This window comes from Amphiprion ocellaris, chromosome 1, assembly GCF_022539595.1.
Source record: "Amphiprion ocellaris isolate individual 3 ecotype Okinawa chromosome 1, ASM2253959v1, whole genome shotgun sequence".
Lineage (NCBI taxonomy): Eukaryota > Metazoa > Chordata > Actinopteri > Pomacentridae > Amphiprion > Amphiprion ocellaris.
Genome location: NC_072766.1, coordinates 8371845 through 8393106, shown reverse-complemented (window position 1 = coordinate 8393106; position 21262 = coordinate 8371845). Strand labels below are relative to the sequence as shown.

The 21262-nt window shown below is 39.2% G+C and overlaps 1 protein-coding gene across 2 annotated transcripts in view; it reads right to left on the bottom strand.

Annotated features, from left to right (window-relative positions):
• Positions 1 to 8621: 8621 nt before the first annotated feature.
• The window catches only part of acsf3 (acyl-CoA synthetase family member 3), a 40154-nt gene continuing 27513 nt past the window's right edge, over positions 8622 to 21262 (bottom strand). For both annotated transcript variants that reach the window (XM_023298791.3, XM_055013547.1), the window contains exons 8-10: positions 13889 to 14023; positions 13398 to 13509; positions 8622 to 9957 (exon numbers count right to left, since the gene is read on the bottom strand). In XM_023298791.3, the coding sequence (XP_023154559.1) occupies positions 9843 to 9957; positions 13398 to 13509; positions 13889 to 14023 (362 nt within the window). In that variant the 3' untranslated portion in view covers positions 8622 to 9842. The remainder of the gene's footprint in view (positions 9958 to 13397; positions 13510 to 13888; positions 14024 to 21262) is intronic.

Genomic DNA, 21262 nt, shown 5'->3' with positions numbered 1-21262 from the left:
GAATAATTAATATGTGGGTCCATTAACACGACATTAGAATGCATTCTATCTCTTATTGATTTTTTCCTGTCTTTCTTTCTTTTTTTTCTTTTTCCTCCTTCGTTGAAAAACTTTTACTCCATCCGTAGACCACTCTGCGTCCAGCGCTGGCGAGAGTGAAATATGGCTGCTGCTGTTTAAATGTCAGCTTTGTAATTACACATGGAGCCACGAACTGGGCAATCCCACGGCCGGAGGGCCTCTGATTTATGGTCAGGCACTGATGGCAACGGCAACAGACATACAGACAGAATGCATTCACATCCTTTCCATTCACACATCAAACCCCATTCATATAACACACCTTTTTATTTACCGGATGGACTTGATCCAGTAGGTTTGTGCTTTCATGTTTTAATAGCAAGTAAAAACATGAGTGCAGCCAATTGTACCACTCATACAAAATCCATTAATTTTGTTGCTTTCTATTGTTTTGGATACGTAAATGTGTCTTATTTTAGACTGCTGTGCTCACTAATTTATGTTTGGTATGTTCCAGTTGCAAAGCTATCACAGCACATTATGTACATGCATTTAAACAGTAAAATGTAATAGATGACTAGACATAACATAATAGTTTGGTGGGGAAAAAGCTTGGTTTTTCAGGGGTTTGTTGTTGTCAATACTACATTCTGAAAAGTTTAAAACAAAGTCTGCATACATGTGTCTGCTCTCTATGGACCCAAGAAGAATGTTTGGCAAAACAGCCAAGCAAATGAGGGTTACAAATGTCTGCCCACATGCTAATTCTGAAACAATAAATCAATCAAATATTATTTATTTGACAATTTGAATAAACCATTAATTGCTGAAATCATTTATCAAGCAAAAACTCCCGGATTTGCTGTTTGCTCTTAATCACACTGTAAATTAATTATCTTTGGAACAAGCAATGTGAAGAAGTCAGTTTGCACTATTTTTTATGATTTTCTGATACGCTACGGACTAAACAATTAGTCAATAAAGCTAGAAGTAGTCAACGGTTGATAATGCTGATAATAAAAATGATAATTGCAGCCCTACACACCTGAATCTTTACCACTGTATCGATTCACAAATTGATAAGAGTGTCATTTCTGTGGCTGTCGCTGGGAACAAGTGTCTCCTCCCAGTGCCTTTTTGCTCAGTGGTCTAACACACTCTAGTGGCATGTGGGACACCCTGGTTCAATACAGCCTCCCTTAAGCACTCTGCCCATCAGTCAGATTCTAGGCGCAGATACCTGCTGGGAAAACCAATCTATATCTGGATGAATGGAGGAGGAGAGGCAAGGCCAGATCAATGTACAGATATTGATACACGCAGCCATGCAAGGAGACTGTACTCCTTCTGAACTCATTCTCTCTCTCCCTCTCTGAAAAGATTAGGAATCGAGATGAACTGCTGAGTAAGGTTTGAGAGCGTATTTGTGTGTAGATGACAAAAGAGACACTGTAACATGCTGGCAGATGCTGCAGATAGAGCAGAGGGAGAGGGAGAGCAGAAAGAAGACGGGAGTGGAGGTACCTAGAAGAGACACAGATTACCACCACAGAGCTCAGTAATGGTGTGAGGGGAGCACGTCAATAATAAATACCTCCCATTAGACCACGGCGGACTGCTGTACAGCTCGACACCCGCTGACTCCCTGATCTACCTGAAATTACACTGATGCTTTCACACTGAGCTTCTGTGGACTGCGACACACCCTGACTGCATCAAGCAGCACAGGCAGATACACAACACGGCTGACACGTGCCTAAAAACCCCCACATGCGACGCAGAATTCATTTTCCAGCACAGCACAGAGGTTGAGCGTCAGGGTTTGATCCCCTCTGACGACTCCCTTTTGGGGTCTGGGTTGTTTTTTTTTTTTCTTTCTTTAAGGCTCCCTCCCCTCCTCTCCCCTCCTCTCCCTTCCCTCCCTCTCCTCAAAGAGACGAGGCTTGACATCCAGGTGTTTTATAGTATTTGTGGCTCTGATCATCCATCAAGCCGATCGATCACTCTCCCAGCAGCTTTTATTAATGATCTTGTCAGCCAGCCCGCTCTCGGGTGCAGCCGCTTGTCCAGAATGATAGATCATTAGCTAGTCTGCCTGCTATTTATTCTCTCATGACCTTGTCTCTCTCCATTGTTGAGTGGGCCGAGTTATGAGCGCCAGAACATGATAATTCACTATTGATTCAGGGTTTTTTTCCCCAAAAGTTTTTTTAAGCTGGGTTCCACTGCAAAAACTGAAAGTCTGCATCCATGCTACATAATGCTAATGTCAGCATGCTAACATGGTGACGCTATGCAGGTGTAATGTTTACATTGCTCAGAATCATAGTTCGATATGTTGGCATGCAAATATTTGCTAACTGGAAATTAGCATTAAGTAAAATTATTGGACAAGATTATAAAAATTTTAATTTTGATGCAATGCTGGTGTAAAGACTGAATAGAAACATCACAATTAATAAAATTCCAACTGGCGGGGATACAAATTCTACAAAAATCCTCTCGGTGGTTGTTGAGAATTTCATTTTTGTTACACTTTAACTCAGAAATGTCAAGCTTATAATGACCAGATTGATCATCACAGATCACCAAAGTCAGTACGATTCTTCATTTAGGAACAGTGAATTTTCACACATGGGTCAATATATAATTTGTGAGACTTTTTGTAACATAGTTGACAGGTATCACAGTTGACATTTTTGCCGTTTTCAGGCCTAAAATCAACATTGCCGCCTATAACCAGAACACCACATGGCATTTTTACAGAAAGATTCTTCTAAAATATTAGATACAATTGAGTAAAATTGAAATTGGAAGTTATTTATAAAGATATTGTAGTAAACCAGTTGACATGCCATAAATTCACACTTGACTCACACACTACTTTACATTAAATAACTCAGAAAGCCTTGGAGTCTTGCCAGTCTTTTCTTCAGGAGGAAATGACATCATGTGGAGCAGGTCATGTGATCTGGAATTAACACACTTCCTTGAGAGGTGTTTTTGTAATGGGTAACTTAGTTGAAAGTCATTTCTCAGACACAGAAACAATTCATTATTTTTCATCTACAATTTGATTTATTGCCAAAAAAGAAATATCTGTCATGATTATCTCAACTTGATAAAAAGAACACAATCAAAACAATTTCTGAATAAGCTCAATTTATTATTGTTTAGCTAATTAGAAGATGGCTGTTATTAAACTCAGACGGTTATTTAGTTGACATTTTAGTGATATCTGGTCATTTTTTTTTATTAATAAGTGGTTGTTTCTGTAATAAATAATTATGGAATTTATAAAGACATGAGCATAATGAACATAAAAAAGATTAGTTTTTTTTTAACTTTTAATAAAAATGTATGCTAGATATATCCCACAGACTTCAAAACTCCCTCAATTATATATTGACCCACATGATTTGCTGCCAATCCATCTAATAGGAGTTAAGCTATTTCAGAAGAAAGGTGAAAAATATGTCTTGCTGGTGGTGTTAGAAGAAAAGTCAGAAAATCATCAAAGTCAGTAAGATTCATCCTCTGGTGATCACAAATGTCTGTGCAAAATCATCTCAATCCATCAAATAGTTGAGATATTTCAGTCAGTGATAAAGAGATGGACGGATCATCAGACTGACACTGCACACCTGGAGCTATGTTGTAAAACATTACAATGAAACTAACCTTGTTAAGATATAATAATGATGGTATAAAAATGTAATTGTAAAATTAATAATAAACACTGAAAACAAACATATGGGCTAATCCCAAAGAAACAGCAACATATATAAGGTCTTTATATGTAAATCTAGATTCAAAACACAACGTTGTAAATAATAAGGAATGTAGTTGTACTATTCTTCAAACTAAATCTGAAAAACACAGCATGGCATCACTGTAACTATGACAACAAGTGAACAGTACGTCAGCTGCCTGCTGACGATCACATGATTGCGATCCTACTACAAATCCACCCCTGCGAGCTTATCGGAACTTATCCGTCGGAAATGATACAAGTAACAATTGATTAAATTGTGGGGATGTTTCCTAGTCCCATCCATTCCCGCCGCCCGCTACATATTCAGGTCACACGATTTGGTATCCGTACATAACGTACACGTGCATAGCACACAGCTGTGCTCAGTGCAAGGTCACTTTTTAATTAAAGATTTCATCTGTCAAAATGATACAATGACTGAGCAGCCTTGGTGGAGTACTGCGGTCTCTGAGTGCTTTTCTTGTTTTATACTGTGGAACAATGATCTACATATAAGATTCTATATGGAGTCCAAAATGATTTGTCTTAATAGCTTCAAAGATTTCCTGTTCAAAGATTAGTGAACCAACACTGTCCAGTTTCTTCATTTTTACTTTGAAGTGTCACAAAGTTACTTCCATTAAAGAATTTAACAGCCTCAATATAAATGTTCTGTCTATATTACAGAAAGAACTTTGAATTATACAATTATGGATGATGCAGTTTTATTCCTGAAAGACAAACACCAAACTGAACTATACAAGTTATTAATGAATTTCCAGAGACTTCAGGGTTGCTTCTTAGCATTGGAAAATGTATTAAGCCAAATTGATGCAGATGATGAAAGATTAGGCAATATTCCATTGAAAAATGGTCATATATTTAGATACTGATGTAATTAAAGATATGTGAGCTACACAAACATGTAATTTTCTTCTTGGATGTATCATGAATATGTGGTTTCAACTTGACAAATCTATTTTTGTTAGTATGCTGAGGACATTTCAAGACATGTTTACCCTGTTCTATCAGTTTTTATCCTAAAGTCAAAATCAAGAAAATGAAAAAAAAATTCAAGTTCTGCATTGTATTTTATTTCAACAAAACAATATATTGTTACTTACTCGTAATAACGTTAAGAAATTGCTATATAGTTATCAAAATTTTACAAACAAACCCCATTAGCTTAGAAATTACATTACAAAACAGAGATTGCTCCCCTCATAAAACCTATTTAAACCTAAACTATTTAAGCAAGGTATATATATATATATATATATATATATATATATATATATATGAAATTTTGGATTTTCTGTGTACAGTTATGTTGAACACATGTCTGTATTGTTGTTTCGAGAGAGAAAAAAAAGATTAATGAGGGACGCAGAGTAAAAAGGAAGGAAGCGACAGTAATAGAATAAAAAAAGAGGGGAAAAACATCAACAGACAAAAAGGCAGAGAAAACAGAGAGCGAGTCAGCGGGAGTTTCACAGGAATGAAGCCTGAGGCCGAGCCAGTGAGGTGTAAGTAGCTTTAGAATAAACATGAGCTCCATGTAAACAACAACCTGCCACTACAAGCATTGGTTACACACCCACACAGGCCTGGTGGGGTTCTGGATTCACTGATGTGTGTTTGCTTGTGTGTGTGCTGTATACTTGGGTGTCCCTGGGGCTGAAGAGCCTTGCCTGTCATCCTCCTATCACTCGTCTCTCTACCCACTTACATCCATAAAGCCTGTCATGTTGATCAAGTAGCCGCAGGCCCGGAGCCTTTTGTGATTGTCAAAAGTGTACACGTGAGTGTTTGACTGTATAATTATAGCCCGAGTTTCTGTTTGTGTCTGCAGCGTACAACAGAACAGCAGTGTATAAATGCTCTGCCATGAATTCAGGGGATGTTGCGTTTGTGTGGCTCACTGCCTCAGTCTGACCTGTTTATTATGCAGTCAGAATTCCGAGAGAAGAGGGAGGAACTTCTTTCTTCTCCAGGATCATTCATGATGGATGGCTTTCATGTTCAGGGCACAATGATGAACTGAGACTTCTGTGGAGTCACAGTGACAGAGGGTGACTGTCAAAATTACATACTGTATGCACAAGTACACCCTCAGAGGACATTAACACAGTGCTGACCTCTCTGTATTGGCTGCATTGTCAATCAGGATCTCTGAACTACTGTGTCCAGAGAGTAACCGAAAATTTTCAACTGAATTAAGACCCAAAACTTAACTTAATGAAGCAAATTTCTACATTTGCTGCCTTTGCCACCAAACTATAATAATAATTTACTACTTACCATTAGACTATCCCATTCAACAAATATTAAAAAACGGAACTTTCGAAGTTTCTAAACCGATTAATCCCTAATGAAATTCTTTTGCTAGATATTTCTCAGAAAATAAAATTACAAAACATGAAAATAAATAAATAAGTGTATAGTAGGAAAACAATACCATAGAAGTACAATACATTACTGGAAATAAAAATAAGCATGTTAAAATAATATTAGAATAAAGTTATATCACATGTTATAATGAAATGCTGCATATGAAAATAACATATTGAAGAAATAATTCAATTATTTGCCTTTTTTACTAAGTGTTAGATGTGAAAATCAATACTATGCATATTCTATCACACTTTCATGTGTTGTTTATTCTGTAAGAAGTCCAGGATGTCCCAACAACAAGCTGTGGTTGTACAGGGGGGTGAAATATGGATTATTTCTGGGCTGTGGGCAACTTCCTTATAAGCTGCTTTCTTCTGTTTTCAGCTTTGATGCTAAGCTACCTGGATGCTGGATCACATATAACGTACATACATGAGAGTGGTACCAATCATCTCATGTTACAAAATGTCTCCATTTTTCAATAGATTTACATGTGTTTTAGCTGGTGGTGTTGTGCTTGAGTTCCATTCAATTTGGCCAGTGAGTCATGCTTAAATACCACTCTGAAAAGCAGTGTTTCACCTTCTCTCAGAAGCTTCCAGTCTGTGCAGAGGTACACTATTTCACTACTGCAGCAAGGTGAGAGGTCAAACCACCGGAGATCAGCTGGTGTTCAGGTGCTCTTTAACTGCTTTTATTCTGAACAACTTGGAAAATCTCCATATTAGGATTTTTCTCTTGGTTTGTACCTGCTCTTGTGTCTTTTGTTCTGTTTGTTAGTCAACTGACTGCCCACAGGCCATGTCCAGCCTGTGACGAAGCTGCAAACCGCCTGCTGCCCTCAACCAGGTGTTCGCTGGGATCCGATTCTGAAAAGCGGGTGGAGAAAATGAATCAGTGATTGAATGAAGTGGCATTTGATCAGCGTGCCTGATGCAATAAAAGAAAACTCTTTTTGAAATGCAATACTGTTTCAATCGTTTGTTAGCTTGTGATGCCACCTGGTTCCTGTCATAATTTAATGCATCCATCATCTGAACAGCAGGCTAAATTCGCCTAGAAAAATAAATCTCACCTTGCAGGCAGGCTTACATGAGAAGTGAAACTGTGACTAAGGACGGCAAAACAGAACATGAACTCTCCCTTCGTCTCTTTGTAACATCACCCTCTTTCAAACCTTTGCCACTCTGCCCAAACTCTCCAACACATAAACAACCTCACCGGTGTCCCCCATAACCCACCCTCCAGGACCCTGGGGCCCAATAAGCAGCCATCTGCAGACAACCTCTTCCAACACGCTCCAGCAAACATAGGCAGAGTGTGCTTGAATGTGTGTCGGGTTCGAGACAAAAAGGGGAGGTGGAGACAGTTCAAGGGCACGAGTACTCCATCAAGCTCGAGTCCAGGGAATATCCACCAGCCTCCCCTCCCTCTGCGTGCACCCGCCCCCTCCCCAAACGCACACACCTACAGTGCAGCGCACCTATTACCGCACACCAGCTCCACACTCCTCAGTTTTGATTTTGACCCTCCGCTGCTGGCAGCAGCCTCGGCGTGGCAGACCCAGCCTTCTTGCCCGTGGGCCCTGGCTGACTCCCAGCTCTGGCGTGGGTGGTTGGGTGGGGTGGCGAGGGGATTTGGGGGCACTGAAGCTGTCCTCTGGTGCTCCTGCAGCCCTGCCTGCTCATCCATCCTAGCCTGCCAGCCCACAGATCGATAGCTCTGCTCTCTTAATCAGGTCTCTGGTGACTGTGGGCGGACGAGTGTGTGCATGTGTGTGTGGACAGGAGGTTGTATCGGCTGGGGGTTGCACTTGTATTTCTTTCCATCTTCACTTCTCTGGCTGTTCATCATGACTGTTTATCTCAACTGTATTTTAGTGCCTCTTTCTCTCGTCCCCCTTCGTTTTTATCACCAAACCACTGCATATCACTTACTCAAAACCGTATGCTGACTTTTTTTTGTGCGTGCATCTCCATTTCTTTAATCTTTCTTTCTCCAGCCAGCTCTTGTTAAGGCTCCAATCTTTCTGACAGACATGCTTTATATTTTCTCTCCTCTCTGTGCCTTTTCTTTCATCTCTTCACATGCGCTCTGTCTATTCTGGCAGCATGCCAGGGCCCATTCAAAAGAACTCTCACAGTCAAGTCGGTCCCGGTGCCACTGCAATCTGTTGTGACTTGTGCTGAAGACAGACGAGGCAAAGTATTGGAGGAATGGAGATGAGAAAGGATGAGAGGTGAGAAGAGCGAGTGGAGTGAGAAGGTTAGTCAGATGGAGTGTGGGGCATCCAGCTGTGGTGTTGCGCCTTGCTCGAGAATCCGCCTTCAGGCTCTCATCACACCTGTGTAACCACAGCTGCACAGACACACACACATGCACAGAGAAAACTAATGGAGCAACACCGCTTTGGGGAAAAAAAAAAAGGCAAATAAATACAATTCCAAGACACTTGTTTAAATTAAAATTTTAAAACAGCTTTTTATTTTTCAGATAATCCATGTCATCACTGTGTGCTAAGAAGCTAATTTAGCCACACCGTGTTTCCAAAGATCATCATTCTCCTGTTCTGCCACCACATTGTCTTTGATTTTGCTTCGTGCTGGTGTAATTAACCATAAGCCTTAATCGTGGTCACACTTCCACGATTCAAAATGTCACTGTGTATTCTCTGATCATATCATGTTCACAAATAAAACATCTGAATATGCCGGTAGGAGTGCTTAAGGCAATCTTGACCCAAAGCTGCAGCTGTGTTTGAGCGATTTTATCAGAAAATCAGGTCACAAATCAGCAGCTAAACCTAGCTGTTACTGTCTCAGAAACAAGGGATATTGACTCTGAAGGAACTAGATCACATTTCATCCCAGTCCTTTACTACATATTAACAGTATATTATATTAATCATTTGTTTTTGCAGTTAGAACACAACAGATCATCAGTGCCAGTCAAAAATGAACATCCCAAAGACAAATCATGAAAATTTCAGCACTAATTTTTTTGTTTTCCAAGAGCTGCCTCACAAACTTTTCTAATTCATTTGCATTTATTTTGCAGATGTGAACAGCTCAGTTCCCTTCGATTTCATTTTGGGAATAACATTAGTGTTATCTGAGAACACACTCACAAAACTGGAGTTTTTGGTGAGTGTACTGCATACACTAAAACGGTTAAGAATGCATAGAGTTCAGAAATTCACATTATACTGAACAGCCATTGGCAGTGTTTGTAAACTTCTTTCGTATTGCTTGTTTGTCACATGAATTCTGGTCAATGAATTGTTACTCATTGTTTCCGATGCTACTTCAGCTAGTTTGGACTTTTTTTTTTTTTTTGGATAAATTAACTGGCAAACCATTTGCCAACACATTTTGTGTTCTTACATATCAAAGTCATGACTTCCGGAACTCTCGTACACAAAAAACAAAGGAAGAATGATTCGGATAACTGGTATTCAATGTAATAGAAATACCCTTGCAGCAGTGTTTGCAGTATGATTAACATACCTCAGAGGGTAGAGAATTTTCCATAAGGTGTTTTTCCTCTATTTACCATTCTTGCTGTATACTTGTCCATGTTTATCTGATCAGAAAGGGACAACCAGGCAGTGATGTCCACCTGCAGTTCTTCAATCGTGAATCTGTATGTTGTCATACACATCAAAGTTGTCCAGTCATGGAAAGAAGTGTCGCAGGAGGTCCTTCTTGTTGACCTTGCCCATCTGATTCCTCGGCATCTCCTCCACCAGCACCAGGCCTGTAGGAATGGTGTAGGGCGCCATGTGCTCCCTGCAATAAACACTCATGTTAATACGCTGACGACTGTTTAGACAGGAGAAATGCACAGACTAAACAAAGGAAGACACACACAAGGACACACACAGCACTGACAAATTCCCCAACGTGGATGGGAAAACATGCACACGCGCACATATGCAATAGGAAACAAAAACAGAAAACAATTGCAAAACAAAGGCTAGCCCTGTGGCAGAGCGGTCGAGATAAGGAAAGAAACGTCCTTCATACACTCTGCAGCTCTCCTCCCTAATATCCCCAGTTCGCCTTCCAGACACAGACAATTCCCTTTGTACAAAACAATATAATCACTGTGAGATGAAATAAAAAAAAACAAAAAAAAAAAACAAATAATAAAAGGAAAAACAGAAGGCTGGGATAATTAAAAGTGTTTTATTTTTTCCGTTTTGAGTGCTTGGTTGTTACGTCAAGTCTCGAAGCCTGGAGCTTTTTTATTATCTTCTAACCTAGTTTGTTTGTTTGTGCGTATGTGTGCGCGTGCGTGTTCCTGTGTGCATTCCTGTTGTGCGAGAGAACATAATGACTCATACGGTTGCCATCAAACGCTCCTTACAGCAGATGTCTCCGTCTCTCTGACTCAGTGAGTAAAGTGTGAGTGAGTATATGTGCATACATACGTGGCTCTGTAATGGGGCTCGCTCGTGTCACCAATTTCTCCGGGGCAGCGTGCTGGTGTGTGCGTGAACATGTGTGTTGGGGCACAGAGGGTGTGACAGAGATTCAGACTGACAGCTGAAGCCGGGGCACTGAAGAGTGAGCATCCATCTACTTGTTTATGTCTCATTTTATCTCCTTTTCGCTCCCCTACTCCCCGGCCTCAGCAACGGACTGTGTGCCGCACTACCTGTCCGCTGGCGGCACCCCTGGCTGCAAACGTTGTGTGTGCATTTGTTTATATGTTTTGTGCATGTTTGTGTGTGCATGTGTGTGTTAACCTGGGTTACAGGCTGCTGTAGTAAATGATCACACTGGACCAGCAGCAGTAGGATCTAACATCCGTACACCATATGGAGCCCACATCCCCGACACACACACACAAAGTTGCACTAATACACAAAGTTACACACACACAAACTGCACTCGTACAGAATTCAGAGATGTGAATAAATGACACCGGTGGGTTGTACAAAAGATGGTGAGGAGGACAAAAACAGATGGTGGGAAAGTGGAGAAAAGGGTGGAAAAATGAGTGAATTTTATGAAAACTGATGGTGAAAGAAAAAGAGGAATGTTTGTGCCATTGCAATGTGGAGGGCTGCATGTCACCAGTAGCTGTCTACAGCAGACAAACACAGACATTTAGAAAAGGAGGTGGAAAAAACCCACAGACAATGTGAGCTCATAGGACAAAGCCCCCATAACAATCATTTGCTTGCTTCTTCCACATCTTCCTCTTTTTCCATCTCCCGTCTTTCCTCCTGCTCCCCTCATTAGTCCATCTCTGGCCTCTCTTTCTCTCACATCCTCTTCTATTGATCTAAGGACTTCAGGGCCGCTCACTGGGGATATGTGTGCTGAACTGCTCAGAGAACTGCTCAGAGAGCTGCAGAGTCTGAATCAGGAGCCTCCATTTGGTTTCTACAGGGCTGACAAAGAGCTGCGGAGAATGTCTTCTTGAATCAGCGTAATAAGATTTAACCAACACACTCTCAGCACTCCTTTGCTATAATGGAATATGGTGCTCTTGTGTGTGTGTGTGTGTGTGTGTGTGTGTTTTTGGTGAATTCAGGATGATGGATTGGTTTTAACTTATGCAGGTCACAGTCTCCACTGGTGGTGCCGGTTTGGAGTCCACCTGCGGTCGCAAAGCACTTTTAAAGGTGGCAGGTGGTCCAGTGGTTAGTGGTGTTACCCTTCCTGGTTGTTGAGTCTAAAAATAACACTATACTTAAAAAAATGATGGTGTGTTTGAATTATTCACCAGGAAACACCAGGTCAGAATAATACATCCATGAGTTGTAGGCTTTATTACAGTATGACAATGAATTTTATAACCTTGAATACTTACCGGAGAACTATCATTGTATTCTCAACGTTGATCCACAATATAACGTATTGATTTCACAATAAAAGCAGTAAAATGTGAGATGTCTGTGTTTTCTGTGACCTACTTCTATATATTGCTGCTGTCATGTGATTCACAAGTTTCATGTCACATTACTCGCAAGTTTCTACTTCTTTTACATATAAAAACAGCAATTAAGTCAGCCAAATTAGCCAACACAGAACTGAAGTTAAGCCTCTGTGTAGCACCATTATCTGTTTCACATTACCTTTACCTACACATTTTTATGTTGCTGTTTATTTCATTCTCAGTTTGTGTTTTATGCTTCTGTTCTCTGTCTTTTTCAGTTGCTGTTTGCTATTGCTCATGCCACAAAATTACTTAAGTTTAAGTACAAAATATAGGTAATTAGGTTTATGAAAAGATTATGGTTTCCCAATGCTAACTGCAAAACTCGGGTTGTTTTATTGACTGGTGATTAATTCTGCCACAAGAATAGCTACTAAAACATGTAAGTATCTCACCATTTTACATCTTTTTCTGTAAAATTAATATGTCTTGCGCTGTGATGTAGCTGTTACACATTTTGGTATGACTGGGCTGTTGTTCTCCTCCTTTACAAGTACGAATCAAACAGTACAATTGCATCAAGTAATAGATTGTGCTTTTACCAGGAATATGGACTTGCATGTATTTATTTGGTGAACATAGTGCATTGCTGGATGAAACTCTACTGCTGCAACGTTGAGCAAGGTTCAGTTTTTTTGCTGGACAATCTATTTGCCTAAAATGAATGAAGGGACTGCATTTTTAATGCATTGTCTACACCAAGATAACCTTAGACTGAAGAATGCAAGCTTACGGTGGCGGAAAAACCCTTAAAATTTTACACAATCTCAAATATTATCATGAAATATTTGTGAGAAAACTTTTTTTGTGTGTTTCAAAAGGTGTGTTTCCTGGTGGCTGTATTAGACAGACACAAACAAATACAAATAATGTATTTTTTGTTAATTGTTTAAATCACTCAATACTCAAAATTTCTTATTTTTATGGAACCAATCAATTTTAAGTTATTAATGGCTTTTTTTTTAGGATTTGTTTATTATTGTGGCTGTGATTGTACTAAAAAAAAATTGCACTTGAAGAGTGCACCTAAGAGTGATTCTTAGTGCAACATTTCACAAATGTATGTCTAACTTTTTTCCACCACTGTATACTTGTGTGGTGGAAAGCATCTTACCTACTTTAGCAGTAGTAGATGTCAACCTGTCTATCCCTTCAACAATTTCTTTATCAAAGTCAGCAGCCTATAAAGACCATTATCAATCTGTGGCATAGTTTTAGCTTCAGTTTCACAGCAAGTATACACATGATAACTCACAAACTGAGCTGAAATCTACAGTACCTTGCCCACGTCTTCAATTCTGGCAAGGTCATAGTCTTCCCCTTTTTCAGCTGCACCACAGCAGTGACTTTCTGGCCCCATGTTGCATCTGGTGCCCCGATCACAGCCACATCTGAAAGATTATATGACACAAAAACCAGACTTGCTGTTGTTAAAATTCAACCCGTACATTCTTTCATTTTGCTGTGCAGAGCAAGGACAAATACACATTTTTTCAGCTTTCTTTCGCACAGTGGTTTTAGAAATAAACAGTGACGCTGTGTTTCAAGGTGCTGACTCTTTGGTGCATACATGCACAAAAGCTGAACAATGTTGGATGTTTTCTATGCAGTGCATTCATTTAAGGGTTCAGTCAAGAGCATTCCAGTGTCATAAAAACCTCCTCAGCTGAATTGTCTCATTTCACATACGGTGTGCACAACTAGGTCAAAACAACAAAAAGTTCACCTCTGGCCTACTACTTACACACTGAACCTATACAGAACTCTTACCTATGATGTCTGGATGTGCCAGTAAGTGACGCTCCACCTCGAGCGCGCTGATCTTGTAGCCGCCACTCTTGATGATGTCAACACTGCTGCGACCCAGAATCCAATATACGCCATCTTTATAGGCCGCCGTGTCTCCTAAAAGTCATACAAAGACAGAGGAGAGTCATCAATATGGGGAAAAAAGTCATATCTGTAATGGCTCGTCATTTTTTGGTTTAGGAGGAGGTAACACAACGGACAGATTGCTTAAAAAAAAAAAACAAAAAAAAAAACAGGAATTTGCATTTATTTTGTGTTTAAAACAACTCTCGTCTGAATTAGCTTATTAGCATTTTCTCCACACAGTATATGCGCTTAATTTCTATTACATGACGCATATTCTGAGCTGTGCTTTTTATTACTGTAGACTCCTAACAATAGCTTCTTGCAGCAGGAAATACAAGAACTTTTCAGATTCTGGGGGAAAATATATGTGAAGATCAATTAAAGTAAACACAAAAGCACAGATGCAAGGAATGTAGGGTAGGTAAACCTGGTTGAATACAAGGTGTGTGTGTCTGTAAGCATGCACGTGTGTTTGAGACAGAGAAAGTCAGAGTGCACGGGATGGATGAGTGTTTAAGATCCCCCCCCGCATCCCCCAGACACACACCCACCACCTGCTCACATACGTAGGTGTCTGGGGGACAGGTGTGGGGGAGGAGGAGTACAGTATATGGGATGAGGGGCGCATCTGGGCCTGGGCATGACGAGTCGAGGAAATGGGTCAGCATGGATGAGTGGAGAGCGACGGAAGGAGAGAAAAATGGACAGAGGAGGGAAGGAGAGGTGGGAAGAGGAAGATGTCCTTTTGGAGTATTACAGGCGCTCCACAGCTGGTAGCAAAGGAATGGATGTGTGTGTGACACTGCGATGAAGTTAAGCAGGGTTTTGTAGTTCAGGTTGGAGGCAGAGAGGTCAGTAAAGGTACAGCGACAGGCAGACGAGTATCTGTCCACGTCTGTGTGAATTTAAGTGGGATAATGATGAGAGGAGTTTTCATTTTAGGCATGCATATATGCACAGTGAGCTCTGAAGTTTTAATCCTCTGAAACCCCGATGCAATGTCCGGGTGTTTTTTGCTCTTGTAATGCTTCTCCTTATAATTTCACAACAATATAAAGTCCTGGACATCTATAGAAACAGCACAACCATGGCTAGAAGTAGAGAATTTCAATGTCTTCTGTGCAGTACGTCAGTTAAGACAAAAATTAGAAAAAAGCAGAAACCTAAGTTAAATTACCAAAAGTGGACAAAAATCATGACTCTACATACTATGTTTAACTATTTTTCTGTGTATCTTTTCTCTAAATTTGTCTCCTATTTTTACTTTGTTCAAACACATCCTGCAGTTCAACTGAGTTCAGCTGAAAAGTTCCAGAATTTTTGTCACACGAGTTTTGGTCCCAGTTGAGTCACTTATGGCTTCCTGGTTGCATCCATAAGCACAGAATTTTTTGTTTTTTTGCAAAATCTGGATAGTGCAAATGACTTATCTTTACTGAAAAGCCCAACCAGGGACGGGAGTTGAAAATTAGCTTAATGATGTAGACTCTATATGCAAGACATCAGATGTTTTCTATGTTAACTGCATGGTCCCTGATTATGGAGGAGTGAGAGTGCCAAATTACAAAAATAAATCTATAAAAGAATAATAAAAGCGGAAATATAAAGAAGAATACATGAAATGAAAAATAAATTATGTTGCCATATAAATTAATATTAATCAAAAAATTAATCTATGAAAGAAAAGGCTAATAGAAGTAGACAGATAAAGGCAAATAAATAAAATAATGAAAAGAAATGTGCTTTTCCTTTGCTTTTAAAATGACATAATAGTATAATGTTTTAAAAGCAAAGGAAAAGCACACGTCTTCTTATTTTTTCTAATTATTTTATGTATTTGTCTTTATATTTCTGCTTTAATTAGCCTTTTCTTTTATGGATTCACTTTTTGATTAATATTGCTTTATATGGCAACATTTTTTCTTTTTTAATTTACAAACATATTTCTTCTTATTTTTTCTTCTTAATTTATTTATTTGTCTTTATATTTCTACTGTCGTTATGTGTCTACAGTTGGGACATTCAGGGACGACTGGAATGTTAAAAATCTGACAATACTATCTATTTGATCTATTTGTAGTTTCTTGCACGAATAAATGGTGTCATTCTGAGAATTCTTCAAGATAACGTGCCTTTCACACTCACTGGTGGGTTTTGTGGTTCAGAGGGTTAATAGAAAATATTTAATGTACATAAATATAGCAATTTTTAACAGTTCTTTTACACATTTATTGTGATAACCGTTCCATTCTGTGTGCCTGCTTATCTTGTTCTGTTATTTTTCCCTGCAGGTAGTTGGTAGGTGGAGTTGGGATGCTTGTTTGCTCGAACCTGCAACATCTGGGCTGAGCAGAGTGCAAAGTGTATAAAGGACTGCCATCTGGTCATCTCTCCCTGGGCTCGTCACATCCTCCCCAACCTCTCCTCCTCATTCTGTCTGTTTTGCTTCACCATACAGCACACAAAGCACCACTTACATTCATCCATGCATCACAAACACTCCTGACTTCTGCACTACTTTGTAATATTCATGTCGCATTATTTGAGCCATTTGGTTCATAAATAGTTTTCTTGTATCATAATTCTGCTACAAAGCACTACAAGGCTGGCAACAAAAAAAGGGAGGCCACGGACGGAATTATACAAAAATTAATTTACTAAACCACACAGCCAAAATTAATTATTATTTTACTACAGATTTAAATACTTCTGAACCATTTACACCATGGTGCAGGGAGATTGGATCCATTGAAATTAGAATTTTGAAATGACAAATCATTGATTTTACGCTTGAAAACAAAGCATCTGCAAAGTTGTTGGTCAAGAGATTTTGTCACCTTTGGACACAAGCATGCCGACTATTACCTTCATTCCTGCTAAGCTAACTGTTTGCTGGTGGTAGCTTCATATTAATGAAAGAGTGGTCGTCTCAAACAACTTTCCAATAATGTTGAGCAATTCCTTTATTTCTTCAGAGGGGTGGTGCTGCACTGGGAGGCTTTACACTCCTCAGCATTTCTAAAATCCTGGGCACAGCTCTGAACATTTAAGGTTAAGCTGTTTGCAGACACTACAGCAGGAAAGAGTCTCCATCTGAAATATGGAGTCAATAAAAGAAAACAACTGTGCCCGCCTTACCTGAAATCAACACGATGCAACACTGTAGGAGAAGAATTATGTTTTGTTGATGGTCTGTTTTTACCGCCATCTTCTGTCTGTCCTCTATTCCATCATTTAATCTCATTAGTTCTCCACTTTCATCCACTATCCTTCCATCCATCTTACTAATATGTTCACTTTTTCCCACCTTCTCTGTTCCAGCAAATGGAAAACACAAAACTACAATGTTTTTTGACTCTTCAGTCCCATCCTTACCCTTCATTTTTATCTCACTACCTTTCGAACATCTCTCATCACATCTCCTTTTTCCTTCTCTCCACCTATCTTCCTGTCTCCTCTTCCCCCTCTTGCCTCTCCACCTCAGCATCAATAGAGGGCCCATCTGTTCCCATACATCATGCACTTCATTTCAGTTTATTAGCTGGGATAAATCATAAATATTTCATTATACATCACGGGCGGCTGTCGCCTGCACACCGACAATTTATCACCACTGCCCTCTCTGCCGGCTTGCCATGGCGGCTATAAGCTTTCCAGTCTATTAAACAAGATTGATACAGTGTGTAAATTTAGATATTGGGAATTTCTTCACAGACCACTGCTCCGCACTGATAGGCCAGGGTAACAGGGGAGGGGAGAGAAGATGGAGGGAGAGGGGGAGAGTGGAGGAGCTTGGCTGGGTGTTAACACCACTATCAGGGTAGTTACAGTTTCCCCTCTTCGCCTCCTCTTTTGGATGAGGGGTAAAAGGGGGAAAAAGTGGAGGGATAATTTGGTTACAGCTATGTAGCTCTCTCATCGTATGCAAATAGATATGGAGAAAAGAGCAGTTTACATGCACATTGATAAGCTGTTAGTGCGTCCTGTGTGTGTACGCACGAGCCGAAACATAAAAATACCATAAAATCTGTCCATCTGCCTGCAAATGTTTAAGCGTAAAGAAAAGAAACAGCATTAATGAAGCAATCGTTGACAAAAGGGTTGAAAAGAAACACTCAGACAACATAGTTGAATTGAGTTTAAAGTACTTTTACAGGACTCTTTGACCTTGTCTCTTTGAGGAGAAGGAAATAACGAGGGATAGAACAGCATGTTTGGAGAGACGCACAAGTGGGAATAGCGATTGGAGAACACAGACTGATAAAAGAGGAAAGAAGGGCGGCAGAGAGATTGTTGGGAACTGTGTTACTGGGACGTACACACACATTTGTACACATGCACACACACACACATACTGTACGCACTCACACACAACACATACATACACACACACAATCACTACTTCAGGCATCAGAGACTCTCTGCCATTATGTGTTATGGCGTCTGAGGCAGATATGGCCGAATGGCTTTCTTAATTAAAACGATAAGAAGCCTAATTGCACTGGGCTTTCATCTCATTCTGAGGCATTAAAGAAAGTGAAGGCACATGGTGTGGAAAAAAAAGAAATAAAAACAGATCAAGAATTTAACTGAGGATGGAGGGCAGAGAAAACTTCCGTGATAATCTTTCAGAAAAGGAGAAAATGACATTCGTTGGCTCTGCAGAAAAACATCCTTGGTTACAGTGTAACAGTAGAGCAGAATGAAAATCAATACTAAATTAATTTAAACCATTAATTATAATTTTCTAAAACAGCATTGTACAGAGAAGGGTATTATCAGCAACTGTAGTAATTCTATGTACAAAACCAGCATTCATGCTCTCATGTTTTTTGAAAATAAAAGGTTTGCATGAGTGGCATTCTTCACAGATTCAACAGTAAACCAGGCTACATATATTGAATCAATTGAAAGGAACAAAAAGACGAGAAATATGAATGTTTGCAATGCCACGGAATCTGTTAGTTGTGAACTCAACTTAGAAAATGTAGAATAAAACATTTTTAAATAAAATCAAATTAAGCATATTAACATAGCATTTCCTGAAATAACTGAAATGACCAAAGAGTAGTACACACTGTAAGACAGACAGCAACAAAAATATGTGTTGGGGAAAAAAAACAAGCCAAAAAATGAATTGAAACTTTAAGATCAATTTGTAAAAAATAGATAAAATAAATTGAAACCTCAAAGCAACCACTAATCACAAAAAACAATAAAATGTTAATAGAAGAGGCATATTTGTTGAGAAAAGGAAGGATATTTCAAAGTTTTGGAGCTGCTACCACAAAAACACAATCTTCCTCATACACAAACCTCCATTGTGGAACAGTTAAAAGCAGTTATTCTGAAGATGATTATCCCATACAGCCTAAAATGACCAAATAATCCCTTAAGGTAGCTGGAAGGTGACAAATTTCTACGCACATTTCTAAGGCACACATTCATAAAACCTGTGCTAATGTATGTCAATGTATCTAACAGAATTTTGAACATGTAAAGTCTATTGAATATTTAGTTGGAGGACTACATGCAATATGCTCAGGTTGGAGCCTAAATTTTGCCCAGACAACACATGTAAGATCCTTCTGGCTGCACCAGGCTGTTGGCTCTGGATCCATCAAATAAAATGTTTGCTCTCTCCCTGAGTATCCACTCGACAAACACTCAGAGCTGGCAGGGAAGCAGAACAAGGGCTCCACAATGATGCTACCATTTTTTATTATCTCAGAAAATATGAAGTATAATTTGACTAGATTTAAAAGTAGCTATGGGGTATTTTTTAAAGCTTCTCCAAACCATTAATTTCTGTCATTAATGTATCTGTGCCTTGGCTAAAATGTAAATGTGTGCAGGCTTCAGTCCACAAGTACTCAAAGTTGCATGCAGGCACACAGTGAGAGTCTGGACATGTTGCTTTTCTTAGACTAAAAGCGTGTGAGAGAAAAGGGCAGAGTGTGACATATGACAAAGGCCAACATCACAAAAACACTTCAGCCTGCTGGCACCAGCGTCACTGATGGAGGTGTCGGGGGAAGGAGAGAGGCGACTACCAAAATCCACAAAAAACAAGTTTGTGAGGAGGTGATGGAAGTCGTCTATTAGATCGCCACGACCTTCCAGAAACAAAACAGATTTCTGCTGTTATGGGAAGCGAAGTTAGTTCAGTGTGGTTTGCGTGTGACCTTGATCTAAGCACCATGAACACACCGTGCTCAACCCTGGAGATGTGGCTGGCATTTAGCTTCATGGGAAGTGCAGTTTATGTTCATTCATTTTATATCTCGTTCTGGCTTGTACTTAATGCACGCTACACTCAGACTGCAACATATATATTCATAAATACTGGCTAACACATAAAAATACACAAACACGTAACGCCACACTTGCATCTCACAGTCTTACTCTGAAACCAACTTGTCCAAATCTCCCATTATTGTCATGGTGACAAAAGGAATCTACGTAACCAACAAATGTTAATATCTAAACCAATCAGTCAGTAGTTGGGTCAATATATAACTGTGGGGCTTTTTGCAACATATTTGACAAGTATTATAGTTGACATTTTTGCTGTTTTCAGGCCTAAAATCAACATGGCTGCCTATAACCAAACACCACATGGCATTTTTACAGAAAGATTCCTCTAAATATTATATATCTATAACTGAGTAAAACTGAAACTGAAAGTTATTTCTAAAGATATTGTAGTAAACCTGTTGACATGCCATAAATCCACACTTGACTCACACACTACTTTATATTAAATAACTCAGAAAGCCTTGGAGTCTGGCCAGTCTTTTCTTCAGGAGGAAATGACATCATGTGGAGCAGGTCATGTGATCTGGAATTAACACACTTCCTTGAGAGGTGTTTTTGTAATGGGTAACTTAGTTGAAAGTGATTTCTTGGACACAGATACAATTTGTTATTTTCCAAATAAAATTTTATACACTGCCAAAAAAGAAACAACTGGCATGATTATCTAAACTTAAAAAGAACACAATCAAAATCATTTTTGAATAAGTTAATTTTATTATTGTTTAACTAATTAGAAGGTGGTTTTTATTAAATTTGGACGGTTATTTAGTTGACATTTTAGTGATATCCAGTCATTTTTTATTAATAAGTGGTTGTTTTCATAATTAATAATTATGGAATTTTTAAAGACATGATTATAATGAAGATTAAAAAAAATCATTATTTTTTTTTACTTTTAATAAAAATGCATGCAAGATTTATCCCATACCCCAATTCAAAAGTCCCTCAATT